General features: G+C 42.2%; 1 protein-coding gene across 5 annotated transcripts in view; it reads right to left on the reverse strand.

Annotated features, from left to right (window-relative positions):
* The window catches only part of LOC127062567 (netrin receptor UNC5C-like), a 40,360-nt gene that overhangs the window by 7,617 nt on the left and 19,262 nt on the right, over positions 1 to 13,481 (reverse strand). The window contains exons 3-8 of one of the 5 annotated variants that reach the window (XM_050991029.1): positions 4,349 to 4,759; positions 3,589 to 3,870; positions 3,321 to 3,488; positions 2,498 to 2,548; positions 1,925 to 2,089; positions 1,718 to 1,759 (exon numbers count right to left, since the gene is read on the reverse strand). In XM_050991029.1, coding sequence (XP_050846986.1) covers positions 1,718 to 1,759; positions 1,925 to 2,089; positions 2,498 to 2,548; positions 3,321 to 3,488; positions 3,589 to 3,870; positions 4,349 to 4,759 — 1,119 coding nt within the window. Of the gene's footprint in view, positions 1 to 1,717; positions 1,760 to 1,924; positions 2,090 to 2,497; positions 2,549 to 3,320; positions 3,489 to 3,588; positions 3,871 to 4,348; positions 4,763 to 13,481 lie in introns of all 5 variants that reach the window. The other 4 variants (XM_050991031.1, XM_050991028.1, XM_050991027.1 and 1 more) reach the window with 4 other exon arrangements.

A 13,481-nucleotide genomic window follows, 5' to 3' on the forward strand; every position in this document is an offset into this window, starting at 1 on the left:
TTTCTCTTGTACCCTCCCTCCCCTTTCTCTCTTGTCTCAGTGTCTCACAGAAGAGTAGGTATATGTTCGAGACCACGGCACAGGATAATGGCACTTTATTTGCATGCACGATCAATTTCCCCCTACCATCGTAAGGGCGTAACGGCTACCGATTACATAATTTTCTTCGATATTAAAGGCAGCCCTTGCCGAGGCACGAAGGGACCGAAGGGAACCGTGTAGGTCGAGCCTACGCGTATATCGCGTGCAACTTTGATGTGCCCTCGCTCGATAGAATCGTCGAGATTCATGGAGAGAGAGAGGGAAAGAGAGAGAGAGAGAAAGAGAAAGAGAGAGAGAGAGAGAGAGAGAGAGAAGGGTTTCGTTCTAGCGACTGCATCTACGCGGACCACCCTCGAGACTACCACCAGCTATATAGGCTCATTGTTACGATTGTTTGGCTCCGTAAAGCTCGAAGGGATCCGATCGTTCTCCCAGAACTCCCTTCTACTTTCCCAGCGTCAATAATTAACCAGTCGCGTAATTAAATGTAAATATTCGAAAAAGAGTTTACGCGCAGCGTAAATCCTACCCTTCGACCGAAACCTTCTCTCTCTTTTTACCCTCCCATCAGTTTATACTTACTTGGCACTGGCTCGTATATCGAATCTCATAAAAGAAACAACTTCTTAAGATTTTCTTCAAAGTTCCGCTTTCTCTCTTCGAAGGTATTCAAAATCACGTTGAGCCAAGGGAATTAGCGACCTAACGAATTTACATTTTCCCTTAGGCGATCTTCCTTCCCTTTTCCTTACCTATACCTACCCTCACCCTATCCTTTCCTCCTCGTTCTCCTTCTCTTTCTTCTCCTTTTCCTCCTTTCAACGTCCTTCCATGATTTTAATAATCGTTCGTGTATTAACATTACCTACGTAGTACCTACATACCTCCATATTGATCAAGGCCTTTTATTACGTCGGTTCTCTTATTACTTCACTTTTAACTCGAACGTCGATTGAATGTTTCTCAAGATGAATAAAGTACAGGTACGATTCGAGAATGGTATCAGATCGGAAAGAAACAGATAGGAGTACGGAGTTGTTGGGAATATAAATGGCGTGCACCGGGCGTGAAGAATCCATCCAAGAATGTCGTACGACGGGTTAAGGACATTTTCTTCGCGGTTGGACGGTCGCACCCTGACTGTCATAGCACTTAAAACTTCTACCTAACTCCTTTGGTTCCTTTACTCGTATTCTTTTTTTTTTATTTCTTTATTTGTTTATTTATTTTTTCCTTTGTTTCTTATATTTGTTTCTGTTTTTTTTTTTTTGTGTTTTCTGTTCTTGGTCATGCCCGTGCTTTTCCTTTATACCACGATACTTTTTCATCATTTCCGTTTCTTTTCCTCAAGCTCGTAATAGCGTCGCCTCGCTTCTCCGCAAGCATGTACAAATCCGGAACGAATCGGAGGAGGGTCGGTACATCGCGCGAATCACGGCTTATCTAATCGAGAGAGACTTCCCTCTTGGACTCTTGCAAACGCACCGTGACGAGGAACGCGCGTGCGAATGAAATATGCGACGAAAGAGAATTAACGGGTCAGAGAAAGACAGAGAGAGAGAGAGAGAGAGAGAGAGAAAGAGAGAGAGATTTAGGAGTGGCATTGTCGTGTGTATACACACACACACACACACACACACATATTTCTTGAATAAAATTTTTTCTTAACACTCACCTTCTTCTGTCAAATGCGCGCCACCCATCTTCGCGTTGCCAACTGCAACAGAAAACGTTCATGGTCGTGTCTTTAAATCCGTTCTCTGATGCGTTTTAAGAAATTGGTTTTGAAAGAAAATGAAGGATTTAAAAAACTTGATTATGTTAATTTTTGAAGAGGAGCATAAGAAAATATCGAAGGAATTTCATGTCTCGCGTGACTTACCGTTGCATATGCCGCCGGTGCAATTGGCCACGCTTATGTCTTTGCCCTGACATGAACGGCCACCGTGGCTCGGAGGCGGCTCGTCGCACGATCTCCTTCTGGTGTGCGTGCAGTCGCTCCCGCATATGGACCACGCCGACCATCTGGACCATCCACCGTCGACGACTGGTACAAAAAAAGATAGAAAAGTGTGTCTCGTAAAGTCGTTAAAGCGGCGGCAATGCTTTCGATCGATACGACGAGAGCTAGCTCGATAAAAAAGTTCGACGAGCTTCTTGTAAAAGCATTATTCTCGGTCGATATCGATGCTCGTTGGTGGCTTTATTGCCGTTTAATCTGCTCGAACGTTTTCTTTTTGTTTTTCTTTTTTCTTTTTCTCTCGGAGAGACATTTGCTCGTTGATGCACCTTTGGTAAATCGATTTATACATATGTATGTACATATACATATAATATATATATATATATATATATATATATATATATATATATCCATATTTACGATCTTCGGCTCGACAAACAAAAGGATAGGTCTGTTAAAAAAGCAGCCGGGTCGTTATAAATAAAAACTTACCCATAGTGTTGGTGAATTCCTCCAATGCGCCCGCTGTTCCGACATAAGCAGCAGAAAGGAAGAAAGAAGAAAAAGCGTTACGCGAGTACTCAACAAGAGAGTCGAGTTTTCGCGACGGAAAATATACGGATATTAGCTCTAAGCTTAAACGTGAATGCATGTAACGTGCAGGTGTTTTTGAAATGTCGCAAACCTTTTGGAAAGGTGAATGTTGGTAAAGAGACCCTCTGGCATAAGATGACCGCGAACATGTAAGAGATGCGTATATAAGAGAGAGATAGATAGATAGATAAAGAAAGAGAAAGAGAGAAAGAGAGAAAGAGAGAGAGAAAACGATCGTAAATCAAGCGAGAGAGTTTCCTCTACTCGGCATTGGTAATATCGGCCCGCCAAGGCAAAACCTGCTTGAGCCTGACGTCTACGCGACACGGACTAGGATAAGAAGAGGAAGACGACACCACCGCCAACGCTTGCTTACACATTAACTATCTTCAAAGACGTCGCCTTAGGTATAGAACGCAGCAAAATTGCAAAAGGACAGGCAAGAAAGAGATAGATAGATATAGAGAAAGAGAGAGAGAGAGAGAGAGAAGAAACCCCCCACGAAGCTGAAAGCACGTCGACGTTAGTAAGCGAATTGTGAGAGCTTTTTACGAAGCACACGTGAGATGGTATTACATCCTGAAGATTTTTCATCAAACGACCACACGCACGATTACCATTATCGTTTACCATAGAATCACGATATAAACGATTGTTATCGGAAGCGCAAAGCGATTGAAATAACCGCTTGTCATTGTCGCATGGTGGATCATCGACTCACCAGGACAAGCAGTGTTGCAATCCATTTTCTGCTGACTTGGACCAAGACAAGGTTGACCACCGTTCATAGGTACCGGATTCGTGCACGTTCTCGTTCTCTTCTGGCCACCTTTCGCACATCTCGAATGACATTCCGACCAGGCAGACCAGGAAGACCAACCACCGTTCACTGCGAACACAGTAATTAACGACTCGTCGATTGGCGATAATTGGGAGATATGTACGACGTTTGCCGAGTGAAATGTTAATTGCAGAATATTCAATCTTACGGTATACTGTTAGGCTAACTGGATCGCTTAACCGCTTTGCCGCGATATTCTCAGCCACACATGTGTAATTAGCCTGATGGCTGAGTTTTGCTTGGCCAACGAGAAGATGTCCTTCGCTGGACACCAGAAGAGTGTCCGAGTCGGCATCAACTGGAACGTTGTTTCTCAGCCAATAGACTCTTGGCGGTGGCACGCCGAGCGGTGCCAGACATCGAAGTTCGGTGCTGTGACCAGCTTCGACCGAAACAGAGTACGGCGGTGACTCGAATTGCTTCTTCAGATCTGGAAAAAGAATCGTTGCTTGCTGTCGATAAAACGAGAAGAACGACATCGCGATGCTAATGTGGTTCAAAGTTCCTATCAGAGCACTAAGAGAAATTGGACGTGAAAGCTGCTTTAAATTCTATTTGAAAATGTATGCATTTCGGTGATTCTATTAAACGAAACTTTGTCCGCTTCATTAGTTGCGTAACTCTGAAATTGGACAAGTGGTTCTTCCCTAAATTGATTCTCTTAGGAACTCCTCCGCTGACGCTCTCGTCGCATTGTCTTCTGTTAAGGAGCGGAATTAAATAATGACATCACTGCCAGGAGAATCAAGATAATTACGAGGGGCGGAGGACGAAGTAAGGCGAAAGTCGCTCTCTTGAATGATCGTATCGTATTCTTAAAGTTTTTTCCCCCTGCCTTCAAGATCAGATATTCTTTTTGTTTCTTTTCTTTTTTGCACATAAGAACGAGAAGATAAGATAATACTTACAAGCAACATCGATCACTGCTGGCTGACTCTTGATCTGTCCCGAGCCAGACCAAGCGATGCACTCGCACTTGAACTTGTCTTTTCCGAAATACTCCTCGATGTGGTCCCTGGTAACGTTCAACTCGCAATCGACGATCCTAGTTCCCGTGTGAGGATCGACAAAGTCTTGTTGAACCGAGTCATCCGCTCTGTCGTTGTTACAACGGAAATATATTTGCAACGCGTGTGCCGCTTTGCAACGAAGAGTGGCGGGTTTGTTCTTAACGACGAACGAGTCGACCGGTTCCGTTAGAAATACCGGAAGGTGTCCGCCACCTTCCGATATGAGTTCGGTGTCACTGGCGATGGTAGCCGAAGGCACGTCATCCTCCTCGAGGAGATAAGAATCCTCGTCCTCCGCCGCGTCCTCGCCTTCTGAAACGTATAGAAACGAAACGTTTTAAAGGCGATGTTGGCAAAAGATAATATCAATTCTTCGAGCATGATACGAATAAAATCTCTGAATCGTTAACGTAACGTGGTAGGTAGACTCGAATCAATCGGCGTATCGGCTAATACATAATAAATTCGTGAAATCCGATTATCGGATTACTGTTGCCGAGAGGACTAATGAAAAAATGGCAGTGCAGTCAGTCATTTGAATACTAAACAGCTCGATAATGGCGCTTGGCGATAGTAAAATACGTAGGATCTCGAGTCATTAATTCCATCCTGAATGTTATTCACGTAGCGTACCTATCGGAATCGTGAAAATTCTATATTCGCTTGTCAACAATGCCGTGCCTCCTGGTAAATCCTGACGGGACGGCCGGCTATTAATGCCGCAGCTTCGCAGTACTCCGGTCTCGTAGTTCTAACGCGTTGGCTCCGAACAATCGCGGTACTGCAACTGCAGTAATGAATTTTCGGATTTACGCGGCGCCACCGGTGCACCGAGCTCGATGTATTTTCCGCCAACGAGTGGTTAGACCTTTATCCCCGTGCGACATTTGGCCGGGGGCCACACTTTTCATCGCGATAACCGTGTGCCACCTACCTTCTCCTCCTCCTCCTCCTCCTCCTCCTCCTCCTCCTCCACCTCTTCGTCCTCCTCATCCTCATCCTATATCTCACACTTCGTCGCCAGCGAATTTTCCAAAACCGAAACGCGATCAACTCACTTCTATTTTCTCTTTTCCCGTCACTTCCTACCTCTTTTTTTTTATTTATCCATAAACCCTCTTGATTTGTTAATACGTGTCCTGTCAGATTTCCGGCTTTGCGGAATACGATCGATATCATAAAAACGAGAAAGAATGTAACGTCGACGGTACAGTCGACGGTGAACGAATTTAAAAAGAGAGATAGGGAGAGAAAGAGAGAGAGAGAGTGAGAAAGAGAGTGACCACACTTTTTACGCTTTTATTAAAAAATCTCTACGATGTATCTCTGATACGATATTTTTATGGAAATCATAGTGTGCCTCAAAGACTATAAAGTTTTGTATTTATAATATCCTCGTATAGATGTCGAATCATCGTGCACTATCAGAGAGATAGAACGAGAAAGAAGACGAGAGAAAGAGAGAGAAAGAGAGAGAGAGAGACTTTTTCTTATTCCATTTGGACACACGATGTCTCTCGATTTCTCCGTCTACGTCTTTGCGGAAAGTTCCAGTTCTGATATAAAAGTATCTCGGCGAGCGTTTTAACGTACTTTCAATATTACAAAACTTTCCGATCGATTGAAGAAGAAAAAGTAGAAGAAGTAGAAGAGAAAGAAGAAGAAGAAGAAGAAGAAGAAGGAAAAGAAGGAGAAGAAGAAGAAGAAGAAGAAGATCTCTTCGGATGGATTTTAATAAGCGCTTGCTCTCTTCTCAATGCCTCCGTCGAAGAAACGCCCTTTTCGCTGTTTCATTATGAACGATGAGTAGGTACACCCTCGAACCTGAAACTCTCGGCCATTTATCACGCAAAAGTATTCGAAACGAACGTTTGAGAAACTAGGATGAAAGAGTTATTTAAAAATTAATGATATGCAAATCGAATACTTTCGAATATATTCTTTATGATAAACGAGATATTATTATCGTGATATTGTTAGTTCATATTATATCCGACATAGTTCTCCATATGATTTCATCGACTCGACGATCTATGGTTCGTCGAGCGTATTATCGATTTTTATTCGTTCGAAAGTTGGGACAAGTGTGGAACGTGTACATTGATATCTCTATCGTTGAAGAGCACTCGTTTCGACAAAAGTGACGAGGGTCGAGGAGTCAATCGAGTCTTGGTATCTTAGTACTTTGCCGTCGTTACGCATCGCTCCTATGCAAATTCAACGTGAACCTCTTGGTATCTAGGACAAACCTATAGGCGGATACACTCAACCTCTTCTCTTATCGATAACGACGTATCCTATGTTTGAGCTCCGGCGAACGGAATATTGCGGTGTTGCGGTAAGCAAATGCACTTCGATATACCGAAACATCTCGTTAGGTCGACAACGTGAATATACAACGTTTACAATGGCCATGGTTTCACCTTTCACGAAATTGTGGATAGATCGAACGAGTTGAATCGTGAAAGAAAGAAAGAAAGAGAGAGGGAGAGAGAGAGAGACAGAGAGAGAAAATGAAAAAGAGAGAAAGAGAAAGAGAAAAAAAGAGAGAAAGAGAGAGAAAAAGATAAAAGAGGAAGGAAAAGAGAAAGAAAAAAAATTCCAAATTTATTTGCAGTAGAGAGCTACCGTTTGGAAGACAGACCAAGGATGGGAGGGACGGACACATGGTCGAACGGATGGACGGACGGACGGACAGACAGACAGACAGATAGACGGAAAGAGAAACGGACAGAGAGATGAACGGAGGGGATGTCCGGAGGGATGCGTGGATAAAACGAAAAGGCAGCTAAATTCGAAAACGTTACGCACTCTGCCCTGAACCTCGGGGCCAGGTATCGAGCAAAAGAGGATTTTCATCGATTTCTGATAATTCGAAACGATCGGTTCGCCGATAGGCTACGGTGAAATCGCTCTCTGTCCGGCTTCTCTCGACAGTGAATCAGTCTGAGCGAGATCTCGTTAGTCGTTTTCGACGCAAACGGCCTGGCCACGCATATATATACCTAACATATACGTACGTATGCGTGTACGTACATATATATATACACATTATATATGTATATATATATATATATATATATATATATATATATATACACAAGGGTTTCATAAATCGTATCGACGTGTTTTTCTCCTGCATTTCGAAATAAAAACGTCGACAGCGATGATGCTTCTTTTTCGTTCTCGATTGCTTTGAAACTTGGATTTGATTCTATAGATTGAGACGGAGAGACAAAAGAAGAATTGTCGAAATTCTAAGAGAATAAGTGTCGTTGCCATTTCATATTTCTCCTTTCTTTCTTTCTTTTTTCTTTTTATCTATCTATCTTTCCTTTTTCATAGACATAGAGTATAGGAAAAGTTAAAATAAAAATAGTCCATCAGAGATCATTTTGTCATTTCGTTTCAGTTCGAATATATAGTTGGAGCTTACAGTTTGCGTCGAATCGCGTTGCAACTCTGAATCATTCAAGTTGATCGCTAGAAACCCCCTTCGTTAGCTACGATGGCTAGCTAGTTAGTCGTGTATCCCACTAGATACTAGAATATCTATGTCTGTATGTGAGTATGTAGGTGTGGATAGAGGATGTTGGTATGCATACGTTCGAGCAAACCCCCACGTGGCTCCTATGTGGGTTGACCGCGTATTCCAGAAGGGTAAGAGGCTGAGAGAGTGAGAGAGAGAGAGTGAGGAGGGGAAGGGAAGGAGGAAGAGACACGAGAGCACATCGTAGTACGGTTTCAACGTGTACGCGCGCTGAGAGACCACACATGACGCCTCTTAATTAACAAAGCTACCTGCAGAACCGGCAGAGGTAGTAGTAACGCCAAGTACCGTCAAGAGGATCTCTCTCCCTTGCTTCCTCTCTCTCTCTCTCTCTTTCTCTTTCTCTTTCTCTTTCTCTTTCTCTTTCTCTTTCTCTCTCTCTCTCTCTCTCTCTCTCTCTCTCTCTCTCTCTCTCTCTCTCTTCATCTTCTGGAATAAGAGAAACGATAGGTTGGGGTCGAAGTGAGCATCGTAAAGAGAAAGATCGATAGATGAAAAAAGAGAGAGAGAGAAAAGGATGAGAATAAGAACATAGAAAAGGAAAGAAGAAATAGCGGATGGAGAGAGATAGAAAGAGAGAGGGAATATATAGTGAACTTCCTTGTTTCTCGCGTCACGTGCTTTGTTATTTTAGTCAGTGTCCAAACTAAACCTCCGTTGTCCTTTCTCTTTTCCTCTTTTTCTTTCTCTATCTCTATCTCTTTCTGTTTCCACTGGTAGATGCATAGGAACACATGTAGCCGTGAGGAGATTGCTCAACCGAGTTTGAAATAAGGATTCTAGCGAAAAAACTTTTCCTTTTTCAAGCATGAAACTCGTTTACCATCTCGTAGAATCTTCTTCATGCGTGCGAGTAAAGCTTTGAAATGGAAGGTTCTCGTTGGTGAGTTTTGAAGCACTTCCTTTTTGAGGAAAGCATGAAAGGTGCAAACGAGATGATCGTTCCGAGTTTAGAAATTGGGATTATACAGAAAGGACAACCCTTTATATATATATATATATATATATATATATATATATGCATCTTTTCCTGTGAGATGCTAGTTCCAGACAGATGCACCGGAAAATGTTTTGTCACTCTGCTCGAAAAGGAAGGAAGGAAGGAAGGAAGGAAGGAAGGAAGGAAGGAAGGAAGGTAGGTATGTAGCTGGCTTAACAAGAGCGTGAATCGGACGAACACGGTATATTACCGTTTTCCCTAGGCACCTAGGCTAGTTCTAGAATCACACTTCCTGTTCGGGAGTATTTGTTCGATGCACTGCTTCTGGTAGGAAGCACAATAGGAGCACGACACCTCTCGTCAGGTCCGGCATTGTATTCGACAGCATTCACGGATCACGACCTTCGTGTTGAAATAACGCGGAGTCGAGTTGTTCTCAAAGCGAGTATATACACGTCTACGTAGTAGGTATATAGATTGTAGATATATATATACATATATATTCATATATTTATATAGGTGTATATATACGTATAAAGTCGATCCCCTTACCGAGACTTTGTTGTATCGTCATTCTGGTTAACGACGAACCCCGACCGATTTCTTTATATCGATTCGTATCGTTTTGGTCGGAGAGATACCTTCGAATTCAGATGGAAATCGGTACGTGTATATATATATGTGTGTGTGTGTGTGTATGTACGTATGTATGTACATACGTATATGTATATAGTGTAGAAAGATGGTATATCGATGCCGAGATGAAATCGTTCAACGAATTGGAACGCTTCGATTCAGTCGGACTTGGATAACGCGTATTATCTTCCGATACTGAAGAAGGATATTACTTCGTATTGCGTTGTAAGGATTCGTTGGGATGTTAAAATCAAGGGGGTTCTCTGTGTTCGAGAAGATTATCTTTCTTTCTTTCCATTCGTGTTATTCCTTTTTGCCAAGGAAGACTTTCGGCCTTAACGAGTTCCGTGCTCCAGTCGATATATATCTTTCACGATCGCTCCCGCCTTGATTAGCTCCAATTGAAACGATCTTATTAAATGTTATGACGTGATGAAGTAAAATAGCTTCTTCTACTATTCTCCTTCCTCTTTTTCAATGGAGAAAAACCGTTATTATTTATCATTATATCTTCTTTATTTTCATGTTTCACCTGTATTACATGGATACCGTTCGAACAATTACTGTATTTACGAATCACGAATCCACGATGTTTAAATTTCGAAATAACTATTTCTAGCTTAATGACACGCGCGTGATGATCAGACGATCGGGTGAAAGTACGATGGTTTATCTCTTGAGAGCGTGCATTTGATTTAAATAAAAAAAAGAAGCCCTCTCTTTCTCTCTCTTTCTTCCTCTATCACGCGATGGAGCCTATATTTGAAACTTTGTAAAATTTCAAAAAAGCGAATGTTCGATCGTAAAAAAAAGAAAAGAGAAAAAAAAAAGGAAAAAAGACTCGAGAAAATTTTACTTTTCAACTGGAGCCGCCGGCGGTCGCGACGGATAAACGAATTAAGGAGGACGAAAAATGCTCGCCATCCGAGAGATAGGGTGCATATTAAACGCTATGAGGAGAAACAAGAAAGAGAGAGAGAGAGAGAATGAGGGAGTCGGAGAGAAGGGAAGAAAAAAAGGCTAAAAGTGAAAGAGAGAGAGAGAGAGGGTGATGATGCGTATTACTACGTGTGTGCGGCTCGATTGCGGCACGGCAGACCCAGCTACGTTAAGGCGTGTAATTAAGCGAATAACAGAATCAGATAGTACTACGCTCGCGTGTTAAAACCTCACTCCTACGTGTATCGATAACGGGCAAGTCGGAACGAGTGCGTCACGCTGATTTCGATGTTCCACAGTCGCTTCCTTTATGTAGAGGAATCGGACCGTTAAGAGGGAACCAAATTGCTGGCCAATCCGATTGCGATTTTGTGGATTCATCGTTGAAAAGAAAGAGGAGATATCACCGAGACTGAGCTTTTGTATGTAAATCCGATGCATCGTTTCGCATGACGAACAACTATAGCGGAATTTTTCATGTTGGACCCCTACGCTAATTTTCCATCTCTTCGCAATTTACGTTCGTAAGTTTAATATTTATACGGCTCGTTGGTATGTATACGCAAAGTGAACGCGCGCGCGTCTACTACGTATCTCTCGACGAAATTTAATGACTATTTTTTCCTTTTTTTTCCCCCTCTCTTTTTTCTTGTTTCTTTTTTTGTTTTTTAACTACGAGCTTATACTTCTCTCTCTCTCTCTCTCTCTCTCTCTCTCTCTCTGTCAACGTTATATTAAATCAACCGAGTTATTTCCTGTATGCACGACGCATCGACTTTTAGCTAGAAACTACTATACGTACGTACGTATACGCAGTAACATTCACATTTCTATTTTTATTTTCATTATTATTTGTGGAAAATCTCGCGTGACATTTTGTACCGCAATCGGAGAACTCAATCGTACTATAATTAACAATCGTTTCTTTCGAGTTACGTTGTGTACCATACGTCCTGAATGCTTCAACAATTTTCTATAGAGAAGTCTATGTATTATTTACTATTATTTTTTGCGGACGATGAACTCATAAATGCGTTTGAAAAAACAATCGGCTTTACCCTTTTGACACGAGCAAAACTTGTAAATGTTCTCGATGGATTTTAGTACATGCTTTGATAGTACCATATCATTTAGTTTCCAATTGCTACGTTCACAAAAGCTTTAAATACCTAGAATAGAATCGAAATCCAGCAGCATCGTGCAGAGCACTATAGACAATTATTTTCTACGAAGAAACGGCACGCGATTCGATCGGGAACAACTCACCGGCTTTCAAAGTGTTATTACGAAGGCTGCGTTTCCGGTTTATCGCGCACGATCGTGAACATAGACGGCGCCGCGACACGATAATTTCTATCGTGTGTCGACGCACCGAGCCGTAATCGTTTTCAGTTGGATAAAAGAGTGCCTTCGTGTATTTACGAAACGCGTTGAGAAGGAAAGAAAGGAAGAGAGAGAGAGAGAGAGAGAGAGAACGTAAAAGGGAGAAAGAGAAAGAGAGAAAGAGAGAGAAACAGGGAGAAAGAAAAAGAGAGGAAACTCTCGCACGCGACACATAGTAGGTACCTATACCTCAATTATATATTCGTGTTCGAGAGTTTGCGTATTCGTGTATGCGTTTAATATATGATTATCCGTAGGCAAGTTGCACAATCGAACAGGTAAACGATGCATTCTATAGTATTTGATCGAGAGGGGCCATCGTTTCCGTTCGACCTCGCATTCCGCGTCCGGTACGTCGAGTTTTCTTGGCGCCAGAGAATATTTTTTCTTTCTTTCTTTCTTCCTTTTCTTTTTTTCCATTTCTTTTCCTTTTTACTTTTCTTTTTTCAAACGTCCTTTGCGTCGCGCGAGCAACGAGCAGGTACATCGGTGTTCCCATTTGCATACGTCGCTCGAGTTTTCAGTTAAGAAAATCCGGACGCCATCGAGACGTCCTGTCCGGTCTCATTTAATTATTTCATACATGCGACATCGTTCGATAATAATCTCTAAAGATATCTCGTAAAGCTGTTGGACGATGCTGCCTGTCTACGGTGGTAGCTCCCGTCGTATGAGAAAAAAAAAGAAAGAAAGAAAAGAAAAGAAAGGAAGAAAAAAAGAAAGAAAAAAGAAAACGAAAAACAAAAACTAAAACGAACAAAGAGAAGAACAAAAACGAAAAATACAATCCCCACTCCAAAAAAAAAGAAAGACAGAAAAGAAAAGAAAAGAAAAAAAAATCGATAATCAGATTAGCTTTAAGGAGAACGGTTAGACATTTAGAGGAACGTTTAATATTCTCGGATTAAAACGGTGGTGGACGAGGAGACGAGACAGTAAAACCGGTTGATTCTCGAGGCACGCTCGTGAAAATATATCTCGAACGTATACTGGACTTGATCTACGGGGTAGAGTGGGGAGGAGGAGAAGAAAGAGAGGGGAGAGAGGAGGGGAGGAAATAAGGAATAGTATATGGTATCTATTCTCGAATTCCTTGCTTTGTGGGAACTCGTTCTTGGACGATCTAATCGAATAGAATCGATCGATCTATATTCCACGATCTCTCGATCACGCCCAATACTAAAGATCTCATTTTATTTTCCTACCAGTAACTCTTTCCTTCGGTATCGAACATTCTCCAAGATTTCAACAATAATCGTGCTCGCTCGAGTCCGGGTACGACCACCCTTCTCCTTTCGTATGGTACTTATACCACGACGCGCTGCCGCCTTCCTTTGATTTACGATAATTAAAGCTGACCCGACCTTTCGTCGCGAGAGTGGAAAGAGCGCGGACTTGGTGTTTCTTCGTCGGCTCTGGCGCCGATGAGAGACCACGCGAGAGGTATTAAACGCGAAACTCTTCCTCCACTCTCCTTGCTTTCACTCTTTTCCCCTCGTTTCATCTCTCTCTCTCTCTCTCTCTCTATCTATCTATCTATCTATCTCTTTCTATCCTCCTTTCATTTTTTCCTACGTATACCG

Source organism: Vespula vulgaris, chromosome 3 (genome assembly GCF_905475345.1).
Source record: "Vespula vulgaris chromosome 3, iyVesVulg1.1, whole genome shotgun sequence".
NCBI classification, from domain to species: domain Eukaryota; kingdom Metazoa; phylum Arthropoda; class Insecta; order Hymenoptera; family Vespidae; genus Vespula; species Vespula vulgaris.